General features: G+C 46.3%; 1 protein-coding gene across 3 annotated transcripts in view; it reads right to left on the reverse strand.

The window, feature by feature from the left end:
* ABCC4 (ATP binding cassette subfamily C member 4) overlaps window positions 1–17,894 on the reverse strand; it is a 239,495-nt gene that overhangs the window by 188,475 nt on the left and 33,126 nt on the right. For all 3 annotated transcript variants that reach the window (XR_008994591.1, XM_036893689.2, XM_057494606.1), the window contains exons 2-3: window positions 3,927–4,037; window positions 3,277–3,397 (exon numbers count right to left, since the gene is read on the reverse strand). Coding sequence is in view for 2 of the 3 variants with exons in the window: in XM_036893689.2 (XP_036749584.2) it covers window positions 3,277–3,397; window positions 3,927–4,037 (232 nt within the window). In the remaining variant the exon portion in view is untranslated. The remainder of the gene's footprint in view (window positions 1–3,276; window positions 3,398–3,926; window positions 4,038–17,894) is intronic.

Genomic DNA, 17,894 nt, shown 5'->3' on the forward strand with positions numbered 1-17,894 from the left:
GACAACGGCAGGTCTGCTCTTCGCGTCTCCTGGCTGCCTTCTTCGTGGGGCCCGGCTTGTGTGGCCCTTGGGGACCGCTGCTGGCCAACAGTATCCTCACCACGAGCAGCCACTTCTCTGCCTCTTGGGTTGAGTGAAGGTGAGGGACACTTGGAGGAAAAGTTGGGAAATAAATATGAAGGACCCAGAATAGCTAGCTCTTAGGGAATCACCTCCGAGTGGAGGCACGACTGCACCAGGGAACTCAGAGGATTTTGTTCACTTCTTGCCCATTAGCTGAGTTCCAATGTGAAGACTGACGCGAACATTTTTCTCTCATCAGGTGGCTGCTGTAGGACAGCAATGGGCAGAAGTGGCCCCAGAAAAAGGCCAAGTCACTGGACAAGGCCAGCAGCCGCCTTGGACCCCATTCCTAAGGGTCCCGGGAATAGGACCTAACCCCTAGCCACTTCTCCCCTCTCAGGGGAAGAGGCTGGGACACCCCACACCTGCCACCCAACTAACACACCAGCAGACAGAGATGTCCTCTCTCAAAAAGGCCCTGATGATGTGGATGGTGGCCTCTTCCATCGTTTGGCAGGAGGCTTCAGGCTCCTTGTCTCTAGTCTGAGGGCTCTGGCAGGAGACTTGCCCGAACCCACTGTGGTCCCCATGGGGGTGCACACCAGGGCCAGGTGCACTGGGAGCTCGCGGGCTGTTCCATTCCAATTAGTGTGGGCCTGCAAGAACCCCATGTTCAACAGCAGCCTGCAACTTGTTTCTCTGAGCATTACGATCATTCCAGAATCCTCATAGGATGGAGATTTTCTCTACTTCAAATCCCAACCTCAAAAGCCTCGCCCTGGGCCCTGCCTATGCTCAGGTTAGAAAAAGCACACTGCTTGGAAATCATGGATAATCCAAGAGCCTTGAGCTATTCAGAAAACTCTAGGCCTAGCTTAGAACTTCTGCTACCTACAGCACAAAGATTGACACGCAGTACAGATCTAAGATCACGAAATGGGAAGTTGCTTCACAAAATCAAGTATTAAACTAACGCTCATCCCATCTAACCCAGTCACTAGCTTTAATCATGGAAAGCTTCAAACTGCACCTGTTAACGGATTCTTATGAGCTTCACCATAAAAAAATCATTGCTAACTTTTCCAAAACAGCCATGTCAACGAGGAGGTCTAGGAAAACAAAAGCATGTGTGTGTTGGATTTCAGGCTTCCTTTAGGTCGCCAGAAAAAAAATTTAAGGCTTACTTCTACTTGAGCTTTAAGCAACTCATGGCTCCCTGAGCTTTAACTGCATCAGAACTAAGAGTTCTGCCAGTTGGTATCTTAAAGGCACAAAGTTAGAAAGCATCACATGCCAGACATCATGCTCACCTACGGAATCTAGGCCATTGTCTAGTTTTATACCATAAACCACCAAGATACTGGCCCAAACCCAGCACGAACAAGCAAGCACCCTCCCAGGAGAAAGCCCAGCTCCACTTCAAATTTAATTTACCTGCCCCCAGCGCTATCTGGTTCTACCCAGCCTGTCATGTAATACCTCAGGCCTGGGGCACACCCTGCATAAGCAAAGGTGCCCCCCGACACCCCTGCCACTACCCACTGACCTGGGGTTCTCACCCTTGCCCAGACAATGCACCCCACCAAGGGGTATGGCTGCTGCCACTCACCAGCATGGCTGAGGACGAGCCCCAGGTGTGCAGGCTACTCTGTGCCTCGCTTCTCTGCCCTGCCTGCCTGACAAGCAGCCTCCTAAAGCCCTCTCCCAGCTGCGCCCTCACTTAGCCCCCAGGCCTGGCCTTCCTGGAGCCCCCAGCAGTAAGTAGCTCCAGGGTGAGAAAACTTTGAAATCAGCACCCCTGGCACCCTCTCAGGGCCTCACCTCTCCCAGGGCGAGGTCCCATTCCTTCAGCCCCTACATGAATCTACTTCTCCCATAGCCGCAGCAAAGGTCCACAGCTCATTTAGAGATGAGATCTAGTCACCATCTGGGACTTAGAGACCCCACCCCAAGGAGCCGAAGCCCATGAGGGGGAGGTCTGGCAGCGCAGGGAACCTGGAGACCAGCGGCAGCAGGGAGGCCTGCCCCAGGATACGATGCAGCACTGGCTCCTGCCCATCCAACCGGATCCCTGGCCTTGGGCTCTGGGGCTTCCTGACAGGCACAAATCAGGAGTGCTCTGCTATACAAGGTCAGCAGCCACATTTGGTCAGGAAACCCTGCACACATGGGCCACAATGATACCAGCTTGCCACCCTGCACATTTCAAACTGAGACTTATTGTCACCACGTAGAGACACAATCACTGGGACACCTGTACACACAGATCAAAGACAGACAGGGATAGCCTGTGGGGCTCCTGCACCTTCTCCCAGCCCCAAGTCAGCCCCACAGGTTTGCATCTTGACCTTGCCCCACACAGCCACAGCAGTACCAAGGTGGTGGTCAGTGCCCTCTCAAAGGTGGCCTCTGCCCTGTCTACCTGTCTCCACACTCGAGCATACTGGCCATCTTCATCCTTGAGCACTTCGATCTCCCGGGACCATCCAGTCACCTGTCAGGTGACATGCCCTGGGTTCCTCCAGTCAGGTGGGGCAGAGTTCACTGATCTAGCAACCCCCTTTCCACAGTGACTTTTAAACAGGAACTACACCCCCCACATGCCAATCAATAGGCCCACCCATCTCACCCCCAAGAAGATGTACTCATGACAACTCACCTCCCTTCTCATCTTAAAACAACCCTCGTAGCAGTGTAATTTCTCATACACTCACAGGGCCACCAATGTCCCTAAGGCAGTACTAAGGTACCACGGAGAGCGCAAGCCACGCAGGCGGATCTTCAGCATACCTCCAGCAGGCCGCATCCCAGAACAGCAGGCTAAGGTAGGAGTGCCCCAGGTAGGAGGCTGCCTTATTGGGGGATCTTGACTGAGGCCCTCCGAGGGGATGGAGGCCACTGACCTCAGGGCTTCCTGCCCTCGGGTTTCCATTGCACAGCCACTCCTGCGCTGTGTACAAGGTCAGGCTACCAAGGCTTCATCTTCCAACCAGCAAGCCACCCCAACCACCAGGGACAACAGACAAGACTGGGCGGCACATCAGTTTCCTGGAATCCACAGTGAACCCGGTGCTCCTCCAGAGGACATACTGCTCATGGCCCCCGGCCCCCTGAAAGGATGGGCAGCCAGAGAAGTGTGTGCTCTTGGGAGCACCGGACACCTCAGAACCCATCTGCATACATGGAAAAACAACACACTGGAAGAGCTTTTACCTCAATTAATGTGAAAATTCCCAAAGCCAAATAGGACTTCCAGTAACACTGTATGATCGCTTTTGTTAGCGAAGGTTTCTGAGCATCTTTTTCGGCTCGTGAAACTTCTTTATCCCAGCACCTGTAATGAGAACCACACCTTGGTGAAGAACAGCACACCCAACCACAAGGCCACACTGGGGAGGTGGCGGAGTGAAAGACGAGCATCCATCACAGGGCACTTTGTGGCTGACCCATAAATGCTGGCTAAGCGTTTGCCTGGCTCCTGAAAGATGTGTGGTGCAGAATCTGAAGCACCAGGAACACAGGCCTTGTCCCAATGTCACAGAACATGCTACTGATAAGCTTTGGTGGATCTGGAGCGCTGTGAGCAGTCCAAGAAGGCAGACATGAGCACAGACAGCTTCCTCCAGAGACACACCTCCAGGCCCACATCTTGGCACCCAGGACCTTTGCTACATGCTCTCCACTTCCGGCCACCAAAGTAGGCAAAGCCTGGGCCAGCTGGAGGGAGGTGGGCATGCAGTGTCAGGGGGAGTAGGCCCCAGCCGGGCCCGTAGGAAGGCTGCGGGCCTTCCACCCCAAACCAAAAGCTGCACACTTAGCAATCTGCATTCCTCCTTATCCTGCTCTTCCTGCCTGCTGCTTACCCTTGCAACTCTCCTCCAAGGTGCTTCGAGCGATCTTCCGGGAGCACTGAATACATATCATCTTCCTCTAACCTCCGTGTACGACCGATTTTGAACAAGGGGTTTAGCCACCTGTTAAAAATTAAGAGAAAAGAGTGACATATATCCATCTTGCACATTTCTGTCTCTAATCAGAATCCAATATTCATGGCCTTTGTTTAAAAAAAAAAGCTTACATGTTTAAATATATATAGAGATGGCAGGGGGAAATTAGATATGTTCTGACACACACACTCCCTATCTATCTGCTGTGAGGCCCTAGAAGTAAAGACATACCAGCAGCAAAGGACATTCCAGCACCATCCTAAGGTTTGGTTTGGTTTGGTTTGGTTTTCTTTTCTTTTACCATACATAGTTAACAAAAACTTTTTTTTGTATGATGAGAATTTTAAGAACTACTCTCTTAGCAACTTTCAAAGATGCAATACAGTATTACTAACTACAGTCACCATACTGTGTATTTCTTATTATGTAACTGTACATATGTGCCTCATGACCCCCTTCACCCAGATCTTGTTTTTTAATATCCTTCTTCCCTAAAAGGAACCAGGGCTTTTTGGAGCAATGGCTGATTATTCTAAAGTTGGGGCAGTTTGGGGAAAGCACCTGATAATTAGCTATACTGATTGTAATGTAAGGGTCAGACAATTAGCTTTTGATGGCTGAGGCATCTACTTCAAAGATGTCCATCTGAAACACACACATTGCCAGCCAAACAATTATGTAAAAAGCTAGCCTACACCACCCAGGAAGTTCCTTTTTTTAAGAAAACTCTAGTTGATCTAGAGAGCCGACTATTTAACTGCTTGCTCTTCCCTTCCCATGCTTTACTTCCTGTGCCTATGTTCCAAATTCCCCAATAGTGAACCCAAAAACCCCTAGGCACCCTTGACCGCACCTTTGATCCCACTAAAGGCAGGGCCCCACATCCAAGCACTCTCTTACCTACAACCTCACTGTGTGGCCCCAGGCGGGCCGTGTATCTGCCAGGACCTGTGAGTAATAAGCCTTTTCTTTTCCAAGTTCCCAGAGGGCTGTTGCTGAGGTGCTTCTTACAACAGTTAGAACCACAGGGCCAGTCCAGCCACAACATCTCAGATGGGGAAACGTCTGTGGGAGGTCACCACAAGCTGGATGGCTGGGTTGAGTAATGCCCCTGGCACTGTGACAGCACCTCTGCCCTAGACTGAGACCAACACAGGACAGCCCAAGAAGGTACAAGATGGGCCTAGAATATCTCATGCCAGAAAAGAAGGAAACGCTCAAGGAATCACAAGGATGTGTCCCCAAAGAGCAGAAGATCACACAAGAATCCGTGAATCCTCACTGCTCCATCACAAGGAGAGCAGAGGAAGCTCCTGCATTCTAGAATGCAAACAAATATGCAAAGGACAGTGGAGTTAGAAAATTATCGGTGGAAATGTGCAGTCGGTGCACATTTGATGTGGAACATGATCTTCACAAAATCTCACATTCTCTCTACAAATTACTTATTATGAAAAGAAAAAAAACAACTGTATAAAGGACCCTCCCCAAAAAAAGCCCAATTCAAATCCATTATGTATCATTTAAGAGATAATCATTGATATGCAGAGATAGCCTAAAGAGCAGAATGGGTTCTACTGATTTTGCCACGGTAAGAAAACTTATGAGGCCTGACAATAACCTGTGAGAGCAGGTATCATGCTTCTATGGCGATTGCTTTATCTCTAGAGCAATAGTGGGCCCAGAGGAAGTGCGCAGGGTTGAATAAATGAACGTCTGTGAATCATTAACGGAGCAATAAAAGAAACTGAGCTTCAGGTTTTGCTAACCTGGTAGCCTGGCACCTCTAAAGAACCAAGGTCCAGGAGCTAGAAGATTGGAGGCCAGTCCCAGCAATGGTACCGATGACTCCAGGGCCTTGACCATTTCCCCCACCCACCACCGCATTGCTACAAGTTCAGCACCTCCAATGACCCTTTGCCAGTCACTACTATGTCTAGGTCTCAATTTCCTTTCAAAACAAAAGTATAAATCTGTGAGTTTTACCACTATACAGGTTTGAAATGTGTTGGGCCATTTATCCTAGTTATTCCCTGCAGAAAACGCTCAGGCAATTAGCACTGGGTTGTAGTCAGATGATGACACCCTGGCCTGAAAGGCCCTCTTTAAAATTCTGCTGGCACAGGAAAAGATGCTCTGCATCACTGATCTTTAGGAAAATGCAAATCAAAACCAGGAGACGGAGAGGGGTGGAAGATGGCGGCGTGAGTAGAGCAGCGGAAATCTCCTCCCAAAACAACATATATCTATAAAAATACAACAAAGACAACCCTTCCTAGAATAAAGACCAGAGGACACAGGACAATATCCAGACCACATCCGCACCTGAGAGAACCCAGCGCCTCGCGAAGGGGGTAAGATACAAGCCCCGGCCCCGCGGGAGCCCAGCGCCCCTCCCCCCAGCTCCCGGCGGGAGAAGAGCAGGCAGAGCGGGAGGGAGACGGAGCCCAGGGCTGCTAAACACCCAGCCCCAGCCATCCGGGCCAGAGTGCAGGGCGCTCGATACTGGGAAAACAGGGCAGCAAGAACAGTGAGCGGGCACTGGAGGCTGGGCGACAGAGGACATAAGAAAAGCGCGCAACCATTTTTTTTTTGCTTTTTTGCTGCTTTGTTTTGGCGAGCGCTTTTTGGAAGTCTTAAAGGGATAGGGACCCCAATACTAGGGAAACAGGGCAGAAAGACCGGTGAGCAGAGGCCTGAGGCTGGCACCGGAGAATAAAGAAAAACGAACGACCACCTTTTTTTTTTTTTTTTTTAAATAAAAACATTTTATTTATTTTTTTTTTTTGTGGGCGTTGTTTTGTTTTGGCGGGTGCTTTTTGGAAGTCTTAAAGGGGCAGGGCGGGTCACTTAATCCAGAGGTAGGGAATCCGGGATCTCTGGGCACCCTAACCCCTGGGCTGCAGGGAGCAGGGAGGCCCCTTACGGAGATAAATATCCTCCCAGCCGCTCCTGCTCCAACGCGACTCCACCATTTTGGAGCAGCTGCCCGAGCCAGGCCACGCCCACAGCAACAGCGGAGATTAACTCCATAGCAGCCGGGCAGGAAGCAGAAACCCTGTCTGCGCGCAGCTGCGCAGCACAAGCCACTAGAGGTCGCTGATCTCCCAGGAGAGGAGGGCCACAAACCAACAAGAAAGGAAGTCCTTCCAGCCGTCACTCGTCCCAGTTCTGCAGACTATTCCTATCGCCATGAAAAGGCAAAGCTACAGGCAGACAAAGATCACAGAGACAACACCAGAGAAGGAGACAGACCTAACCAGTCTTCCTGACAAAGAATTCAAAATAAGAATCATAAACATGCTGACAGAGATGCAGAGAAATACGCAAGAGAAATGGGATGAAGTCCGGAAAGAGATCACAGATGCCAGAAAGGAGATCGCAGAAATGAAACAAACTCTGGAAGGGTTTATAAGCAGAATGGATAGAATGCAAGAGGCCATTGATGGAATTGAAATCAGAGAACAGGAACGCATAGAAGCTGACATAGAGAGAGACAAAAGGATCTCCAGGAATGAAACAATATTAAGAGAACTGTGTGACCAATCCAAAAGGAACAATATCCGTATAATAGGGGTCCCAGAAGAAGAAGAGAGAGGAAAAGAGATGGAAAGTATCTTAGAAGAAATAATTGCTGAAAATTTCCCCACACTGGGGGAGGAAGTAATCGAACAGACCACGGAAATACACAGAACCCCCAACAGAAAGGAGCCAAGAAGGGCAACACCAAGACACATAAAAATTAAAATGGCAAAGATCAAGGACAAGGAAAGAGTGTTAAAGGCAGGTAGAGAGAAAAAGGTCACCTATAAAGGGAAACCCATCAGGCTAACGTCAGATTTCTCAACAGAAACCCTACAGGTCAGAAGAGAATGGCATGATATATTTAATACAATGAAACAGAAGGGCCTTGAACCAAGGATACTGTATCCAGCACGACTATCATTCAAATATGACGGGGGGATTAAGCAATTCCCAGACAAACAAAAGCTGAGGGAATTTGCTTTCCACAAACCACCTCTACAGAACATCTTACAGGGACTGCTCTAGATGGGAGCACTCCTAGAAAGAGCACAGCACAAAACACCCAACATATGAAGAATCGAGGAGGAGGAACAAGAAGGGAGAGAAGAAAAGAATCTCCAGACAGTGTATATAACAGCTCAATAAGCGAGCTAAGTTAGGCAGTAAGATACTAAAGAGGCTAACCTTGAACCTTTGGTAACCACGAATTTAAAGCCTGCAATGGCAATAAGTACATATCTTTCAATAGTCACCCTAAATGTTAATGGGTTGAATGCACCAATCAAAAGACACAGAGTAACAGAATGGATAAAAAAGCAAGACCCATCTATATGCTGCTTACAAGAAACTCACCTCAAACCCAAAGACATATACAGACTAAAAGTCAAGGGATGGAAAAACATATTTCAAGCAAACAACAGTGAGAAGAAAGCAGGGGTTGCAGTACTAATATCAGACAAAATAGACTTCAAAACAAAGAAAGTAACAAGAGATAAAGAAGGACACTACATAATGATAAAGGGCTCAGTCAAACAAGAGGATATAACCATTCTAAATATATATGCACCCAACACAGGAGCACCAGCATATGTGAAACAAATACTAACAGAAAGAAAGTGGGATATAGACTGCAATGCATTCATTCTAGGAGACTTCAACACACCACTCACCCCAAAGGATAGATCCACCGGGCAGAAAATAAGTAAGGACACGGAAGCACTGAACAACACAGTAGAGCAGATGGACCTAATAGACATCTATAGAACTCTACATCCAAAAGCAGCGGGATATACATTCTTCTCAAGTGCACATGGAACATTCTCCAGAATAGACCACATACTAGGCCACAAAAAGAGCCTCAGAAAATTCCAAAAGATTGAAATCCTACCAACCAACTTTTCAGACCACAAAGGCATAAAACTAGAAATAAACTGTACAAAGAAAGAAAAGAGGCTCACAAACACATGGAGGCTTAACAACACGCTCCTAAATAATCAATGGATCAATGACCAAATCAAAATGGAGATCCAGCAATATATGGAAACAAATGACAACAACAACACTAAGCCCCAACTTCTGTGGGACACAGCAAAAGCAGTCTTAAGAGGAAAGTATATAGCAATCCAAGCATATTTAAAAAAGGAAGAGCAATCCCAAATGAATGGTCTAATGTCACAATTATCGAAATTGGAAAAAGAACAACAGATGAGGCCTAAGGTCAGCAGAAGGAGGGACATAATAAAGATCAGAGAAGAAATAAATAAAATTGAGAAGAATAAAACAATAGCAAAAATCAATGAAACCAAGAGCTGGTTCTTCGAGAAAATAAACAAAATAGATAAGCCTCTAGCCAGACTTATTAAGAAGAAAAGAGAGTCAACACAAATCAACAGTATCAGAAATGAGAAAGGAAAAATCACGACGGACCCCACGGAAATGCAAAGAATTATTGGAGAATACTATGAAAACCTATATGCTAACAAGCTGGGAAACCTAGGAGAAATGGACAACTTCCTAGAAAAATATAACCTTCCAAGATTGAACCAGGAAGAAACAGAAAATCTAAACAGACCAATTACCAGCAACGAAATTGAAGCGGTAATCAAAAAACTACCAAAGAACAAAACCCCCGGGCCAGATGGATTTACCTCGGAATTTTATCAGACATACAGGGAAGACATAATACCCATTCTCCTGAAAGTTTTCCAAAAAATAGAGGAGGAGGGGATACTCCCAAACTCATTCTATGAAGCTAACATCACCCTAATACCAAAACCAGGCAAAGACCCCACCAAAAAAGAAAACTACAGACCAATATCCCTGATGAACGTAGATGCAAAAATACTCAACAAAATATTAGCAAACCGAATTCAAAAATACATCAAAAGGATCATACACCATGACCAAGTGGGATTCATCCCAGGGATGCAAGGATGGTACAACATTCGAAAGTCCATCAACATCATCCACCACATCAACAAAAAGAAAGACAAAAACCACATGATCATCTCCATAGATGCTGAAAAAGCATTCGACAAAGTTCAACATCCATTCATGTTAAAAACTCTCAGAAAATGGGAATAGAGGGCAAGTACCTCAACATAATAAAAGCCATCTATGATAAACCCACAGCCAACATTATATTGAACAGCGAGAAGCTGAAAGCATTTCCTCTGAGATCGGGAACTAGACAGGGATGCCCACTCTCTCCTCTGTTATTTAACATAGTACTGGAGGTCCTAGCCACGGCAATCAGACAAAATAAAGAAATACAAGGAATCCAGATTGGTAAAGAAGAAGTTAAACTGTCACTATTTGCAGATGACATGATACTGTACATAAAAAACCCTAAAGACTCCACCCCAAAACTACTAGAACTGATATCGGAATACAGCAAAGTTGCAGGATACAAAATCAACACACAGAAATCTGTGGCTTTCCTATATACTAACAATGAACCAACAGAAAGAGAAATCAGGAAAACAACTCCATTCACAATTGCATCAAAAAAAAAAAAATACCTAGGAATAAACCTAACCAAAGAAGTGAAAGACTTATACTCTGAAAACTACAAGTCACTCTTAAGAGAAATTAAAGGGGACACTAACAGATGGAAACTCATCCCATGCTCGTGGCTAGGAAGAATTATTATTGTCAAAATGGCCATCCGGCCCAAAGCAATATACAGATTTGATGCAATCCCTATGAAACTACCAGCAACATTCTTCAATGAACTGGAACAAATAATTCAAAAATTCATATGGAAACACCAAAGACCCCGAATAGCCAAAGCAATCCTGAGAAAGAAGAATAAAGTAGGGGGGATCTCACTCCCCAACTTCAAGCTCTACTATAAAGCCATAGTAATCAAGACAATTTGGTACTGGCACAAGAGCAGAGCCACAGACCAATGGAACAGACTAGAGAATCCAGACATTAACCCAGACATATATGGTCAATTAATATTTGATAAAGGAGCCATGGACATACAATGGCGAAATGACAGTCTCTTCAACAGGTGGTGCTTGCAAAACTGGACAGCTACATGTAGGAGAATGAAACTGGACCATTGTCTAACCCCATATACAAAAGTAAACTCAAAATGGATCAAAGACCTGAATGTAAGTCACGAAACCATTAAACTCTTGGAAGAAAACATAGGCAAAAACCTCTTAGACATAAACATGAGTGACCTCTTCTTGAACATATCTCCCCGGGCAAGGAAAACAACAGCAAAAATGAGTAAGTGGGACTATATTAAGCTGAAAAGCTTCTGTACAGCAAAAGACACCATCAATAGAACAAAAAGGATCCCTACAGTATGGGAGAATATATTTGAAAATGACACATCCGATAAAGGCTTGACGTCCAGAATATATAAGGAGCTCACACGCCTCAACAAACAAAAAACAAATAACCCAGTTAAAAAATGGGCAGAGGAACTGAACAGACAGTTCTCCAAAAAAGAAATACAGATGGCCAACAGATACATGAAAAGATGCTCCACATCGCTAATTATCAGATAAATGCAAATTAAAACTACAATGAGGTATCACCTCACACCAGTAAGGATGGCTGCCATCCAAAAGACAAACAACAACAAATGTTGGCGAGGCTGTGGAGAAAGAGGAACCCTCCTACACTGCTGGTGGGAATGTAAGTTAGTTCAACCATTGTGGAAAGCAGTATGGAGGTACATCAAAATGCTCAAAACAGACTTACCATTTGACCCAGGAATTCCACTCCTAGGAATTTACCCTAAGAATGCAGCAATCAAGTTTGAGAAAGACAGATGCACCCCTATGTTTATCGCAGCACTATTTACAATAGCCAAGAATTGGAAGCAACCTAAATGTCCATCGATAGATGAATGGATAAAGAAGATGTGGTACATATACACAATGGAATACTACTCAGCCATAAGAAAAGGGCAAATCCAATCATTTGCAGCAACATGGATGGAGCTGGAGGGTATTATGCTCAGTGAAACAAGCCAAGCGGAGAAAAAGAAATACCAAATGATTTCACTTATCTGTGGAATATAAGAACAAGGAAAAACTGAAGGAACAAAACAGCACCAGAATCACAGAACTCAAGAATGGACTAACAGGTACCAAAGGGAAAGGGACTGGGGAGGATGGGTGGGTAGGGAGGGATAAGGGGGGGAGAAGTAGGGGTGTATTAAGATTAACATGCATGGGGGGGTAGGAGAAAATAGAGGCCTATACAACACAGAGAAGGCAAGTAGTGATTCTACAACATTTTGCTATGCTGATGGACAGTGACTGTAAAGGGGTTTATAGGGGAGACCTGGTATAGGGGAGAGCCTAGTAAACATAATATTCGTCATGTAAGTGTAGATTAGTGATACCAAAAACAAAGCAAAAAAAAAAAAAAGGGCAGTTCCTGTGTGGTAACCTCCAACGAGTTCTACACAAGGGTATAAAGGGCATATAAAAGTGTAGGCAAAGGGTCTGTTTGTGTTTATACAGAAGATCAAAGCCTAATTGGGCTACCCCAAAAATGAACTAAGACACGATATGAACGAAGAGAACTTCCAACATCAGCACTCTCTGGAAGACTCATGCCAGAAGATGATCATCAAAAAACCCCAACAAACATCCACGCACTGCTACAGCTGTAGATGCACTCATCCCACCAGTTCCTGGACTTGCCATGGGAATGAAGAAGGAGATATCTAAGGTGGCCTGTGTATACAGTAAAACAACAAATTTGACTGGATCTATACTGTTGGAACTCAACCAAGAATTTGGAGAAGTGCAAATTGTAGCGCTCCAAAATCTTACAACTACAGACTATTTACTGTTAAAAGAACATATGGCATGTGAACAGTCCCCAGGAATGAGTTGTTTTAATTTGTCTGATTTCTCTCAGACTGTTCAAGTTCAGTTGAACAATATCCACCATATCATAGATAAGTTTTCACAAATGCCTAAGGTGCCTAACTGGTTTTCTTGGTTTCACTGGAGATGGCTGGTAATTACAGATATGCTTTGGTTATGTAACTATACTCCTATTATGTTAATGTGTGTGCGCAATTTAAGTAGTAGCTTAAAACCTATACATGCTGAAGTTACTCTACAAGAAGATATGTCAAAGAAACAATCAATCTTCCCATGTTTTCTTCCGCCTGCTACTTCTATAGCTTTTCTTCTTCCTTCCTAATTACAACCCTTAAATAGAATTCGTGCCTCATATCAAATTTACCGAGTATCATAATTCTTCCAAGTGGTAAAGATACCTCAAGACAAATGCTGGGCATAAATATACAAAGAAGTAAAAAGCTAACCTTTTCAAACAATAAGGCTTCCCTCTCACTTACCAACTTCACATTTCCCTGTATGGCCCCGGAAGATGACTGGTTAGCCAGAGACGGGTAAGATTCCTCAAGGGAGGAACAACCTAAGACAGGCACAGTCGCAGGGGGGCCATCAGGTGAGAAATTGGGGATCAACAGAGGTGAGGCTTAGAACCTCACCCCCCCTGTTCTGAGAGAAATCTTCTGCACACGTGGATGTTTTATTGCCCTTATCTAGCTTGGATTAACACATAGTCTACAGGCACACACCTGATCATCTACATTTGCTCTCTTACAACACTAAACTATGTTTTCTACCTTTATCTTGTATCTACCTACCACTTCAGCATTTTATTAAAAATAATAATAATGAGAGAAATGTGGTATCCACATATAAATCAAGTATAAAAACCAAATGAGTATTCATATTTGAACTGACTGTTTAGAGTTCATAATGCATGAGCAAAACCGAAAGTTTCTGTGATGACTGCCCTTGTACTGCTCACTATGTAACTTACTCACTATGTAAGAATTTGTTCTCCATGTAAGAACTTGTTCGTTATGCTTCAGAAGATTGGAGACTGACGAAAATTAGGCTTGGGGTGGATTAATGATTGTGCATTGAGCATTGACTCCCCTATACAGAATTTTATTGTCGTTAACAACCATTTGATCAATAAATATGAGAGATGCCCTCACAAAAAAAAAAAGGACAGACTTCCAATGGTAAAATAAATAAGTAACCGGGATGTAATGTATAGCATAAGGAATATAGTCAAGATATTGTAACAGCTTGGTAGGGTGATAGCTGGAACCTAGAATTATGTGTATAAATGTTCTACCACTGTGTTGTACACTTGAAACTCATGTAATGTAATACTGTGCGTCAACTACCCTTCAATAAAAAATAATTATTTAAAAAAAAAAAACATATGTGTGTGTGTGTATATACACACACACACATATACACATGTACACATGTATAATTTATGAATCCTATTATTAAATTGACAAAAGTAAAAAAAAAAAAAAAAAAAAAAACCAGGAGACACTATTTCACACATATAAGGATGGCCACTATCAAAGAAACCCCAGGAAATAGCAAGTGTTGGCAAGGATGTGGGAAGATGGACCCCCTTGCGCACTGAGGGTGGGAATGTAAAGTGAAAGCATCACAAGGACAAATACTGTGTGAGTCCACTTACATGAAGGGCTTACCATGGTCAAATTCAGAGGGACAAAAAGAACTGTGGTTGCCAGGGGCTGGGAGGAAAGGGGAGATACGGAGCTGCTGTCTAATGAAACACAATGCAAGACGACAAGGATCCTGGAGCTCGGTTGCACAACAGTGTGAACCTAACACTACTGAGCTACACACTTAAAAATCAGTGAGATGGTAACTTTTACATTACAACCGTTTCACAAGTTTTATAAATTTAATGATGAAAAATATTCTGCTTGATGTTTCTCCAGTGGAAATCCCCCACCAGATCTAGACTTTACCATTGTCTGTTTGTATAACCTTGAACCAGCCATCTAACCCATCAGGACACCTCCCAAGGCTGCCGAGGACCCACTGAGGTTGCGCTGAGCGTACAAAGTCCCACCGGATGAACACCAGCCGTGACCGTGATAGGGCTCCTAAGGGATCACATCTGGACCCCGTTAGAAAGTCTCTCATAACTTTGACAGACTAAGTTACTGGATTGGGCAAATTTCTTTCTCCATGACTCTTAATTTAAGGAAGCTCCCGACTCCTTTCACTGCCCAGATCTGTAAAGGCCCAGCTGAGTCCTACACGTACCAGCAGGGCTGGGGTTTCTGTCTCCAGCTGATGGCAAGCCTACTCCGACAGGGGCTTCGATTATGTGTCACCATCTCAGCTGAAGCATTAGACATGAGCCTTGTATCAATCGACACCTAATTCCCATTAATAGCTCCAGACCCCTGTAAATGAGCCATCACCCTCAGCCCCCTCCTGTGCCCTCCTCTCCAGTGTCACCCTCTCCCTTCCACGACACCCACAGCGGCAGCATTTCCTCCCTGCATTTCCCCTGTCTCACCACAGACTGGAACTCCTCCAGGGCACAGCTACCCACACACTGCTGGGAATCCCCATGACCAAACGCGTGCCCGGTGCATTGTGGTGCCGGGGCCCAGGTGTCACAGGAACCCACCCGGCATGGGCCATCGCAGACAGAGTAGAGGCTCACCACCCTCAGCCCTGCAGTGGCCCGTGGCCAGACCACACTGAACATGGGCGCCAACTCTCAAGCTAGAATCTTCCTTCCTCATGCCTCTGCAACTTTGTTCCTAAAACTCACTAAAAACCCACTTTTCATCCATTACCATCTCATCTGCTACCTGTTCTTTCCAGGCCAAGGGAAGCCCGCAGCAGTGCGGGCCACCTGGCCCCTCCCCGGGGCTCCGCAGCCCCCTCCACCCTCTCTGCCCTGGCGTCCAAGGCCGCGGGCCCGGGTGGCACAGGCTTCCCACCTCGGAGCTGCCAGGCCTGCTCTGGTTCATCCAGCAGCTAATCCAGGCCTTCTGTTTCTTCAGTTCCCTCGCTTTATCACCACGTGTCTCCACAACACTTTTTCCACACTGCAACCAGCACCAGGAATTTGCAACTACCGTGCATGGATAACTGTCCTCATCCCATTCTTAAAAAAAAAAGAATGCACTTGACGCATTTGCACACAATTCAGCACCGGGACACAGTGGGGAACCCTGAGTAGGACACTGCTCCTGGGGGCCACCTCACAAGGCCCGGAGTGGTTAGAGCACTGCAGCTTCCAACTGGCAAGTGAGGGGCTCACAACCAGCAGGCGATGCCCCACCTTGTTAGCACAGCCCACAGGGCAACCGCCAGGCGCAGGACTCAGTTACCGCCAAGGTTCCCTCCATGTGCTGGCCCTCCTCTGAGATCTGGCCATCCGTGCCCATCCCAGTGAACCAACAGCTCTCTTCCAAACGACTAAACTGCATCCCGCCAAGGGATGACAGAGCTCTGGCTTCCAAGCTACCACCCCCGTTCTGACCCCTGCCCCTAGCCCTGGCTCCCACCCAGCCCTCCCATGCAACTCCCTGAACTCCTGTACGATCAGCAAACCCCACTATGCCCTCAGCTCCTCGCAGTGAGCAGGGCCCTGGCTGGCACCCAGGGACATGACTTTCTTGCAGCCTCGGGGGGGACCCTCTGGTTTCCCCAATTCTGTTTACTAGCCCTCCTAGCTGTAAACACCCCTAGCATGGCCATGGCCTCCAACTCCTCACTGCTGCATCTAGAAAGTTCCCTGTCACTGCCGACCATTCTTCAGCAACTTCAGCTGTGCGATCTGGCTTCCTTCACCCCAACTCTCAGCATCACTACAAGGGATTTCCACACCCCAGCTGCTGCTCACTTTCTTATTCTCATCTCTTCTGGAACCTTCCTTCCTCTCTGTCTTCTGTTGACTACAATAAGGATGGCTTTCAAACCTCCACAATTTCCACCAACAGTGTGATCTCACACCTGCCATCCTCTTATTTGCTCTGCAGGCCACTGACTTAAGTACAGCCTCATGCTTTCCCTAAGGGGACACCTGCCCCCCATCTTCAAATACCATCTCAATGTGGACAGCTAGGCCTCTCCCCGAACTCCAGGCTCCCATGGCTAAGGGCCTACTTGTCATCTCCTCTCAGATGTCTATTAGCATCTCCACATTGATGACCAAAATGTAACCCCTGATTTCCCCAACAAAACTGCTCTCCCTCACCTCCACTAAGTGTCAGCCCCATGGAGCCCACCGCTCAAACCAGGAGATCCGCGCTGATACATGAACTTCTTGGCATCTCTGCATCGCCCACCAGGGCGAAGGCCGCCGTCGGGTCTCGGCTCTGCAATGGCCTGATGCCTGCCGTGCCTGCTTTCAGTCTTGGTTTCCCTACACTCTTTCAGCAGAAACACCATAAAATCGCTTAAAAATACAAGGTCATATTGTTCTCTATAGCAGAATTACGCTTAAACTCCTGATGGGGTGCCATGCATAACTGGGTTCCCACCAGCTGGCCAACCCCGTCCCCTGCCCCATCCCTCTGTTCCCAGTACTCCAGCCGCACAGGCTGGCTGAGGTTCCCAGCTCCTGTTTGCTGCTCCCGTTGCTGGAAACAAATGCTCTTCCCCATTTTTCTCCCATGATTACACCTTCTCTTCTCCAGGTCCCAATCTAGCTGTCACCTCCACAGCAAGGACTTTTATATCTGCAAAGCAATGAGCCTCCGCTGTATTTTTCTCTTTCCTTATCCATTTACTACAATCTATTTGTTGGAAGAGGAAGGAACCCACTGATTTTGTCTCCCTCCCTCTAGAACAAGAATTCCATGAGGGTAGGGCCCAGTCTTTCTGCAGTGTTCACGGAGCCCAGCACATTGCATGTGGCTCAGACTCTGCCAAATAAATGACTGTCTCCCATTGCAAAGCAGGCCAGAAAACACCCCACAGCCCTCCCTAAACTCCTGGGGAGGAGGGGAATGTGCAGGTTAGCTGAGGTCAGTAAATC

The sequence above is a fragment of the Manis pentadactyla genome, chromosome 17 (assembly GCF_030020395.1).
Source record: "Manis pentadactyla isolate mManPen7 chromosome 17, mManPen7.hap1, whole genome shotgun sequence".
Classification (NCBI taxonomy): domain Eukaryota; kingdom Metazoa; phylum Chordata; class Mammalia; order Pholidota; family Manidae; genus Manis; species Manis pentadactyla.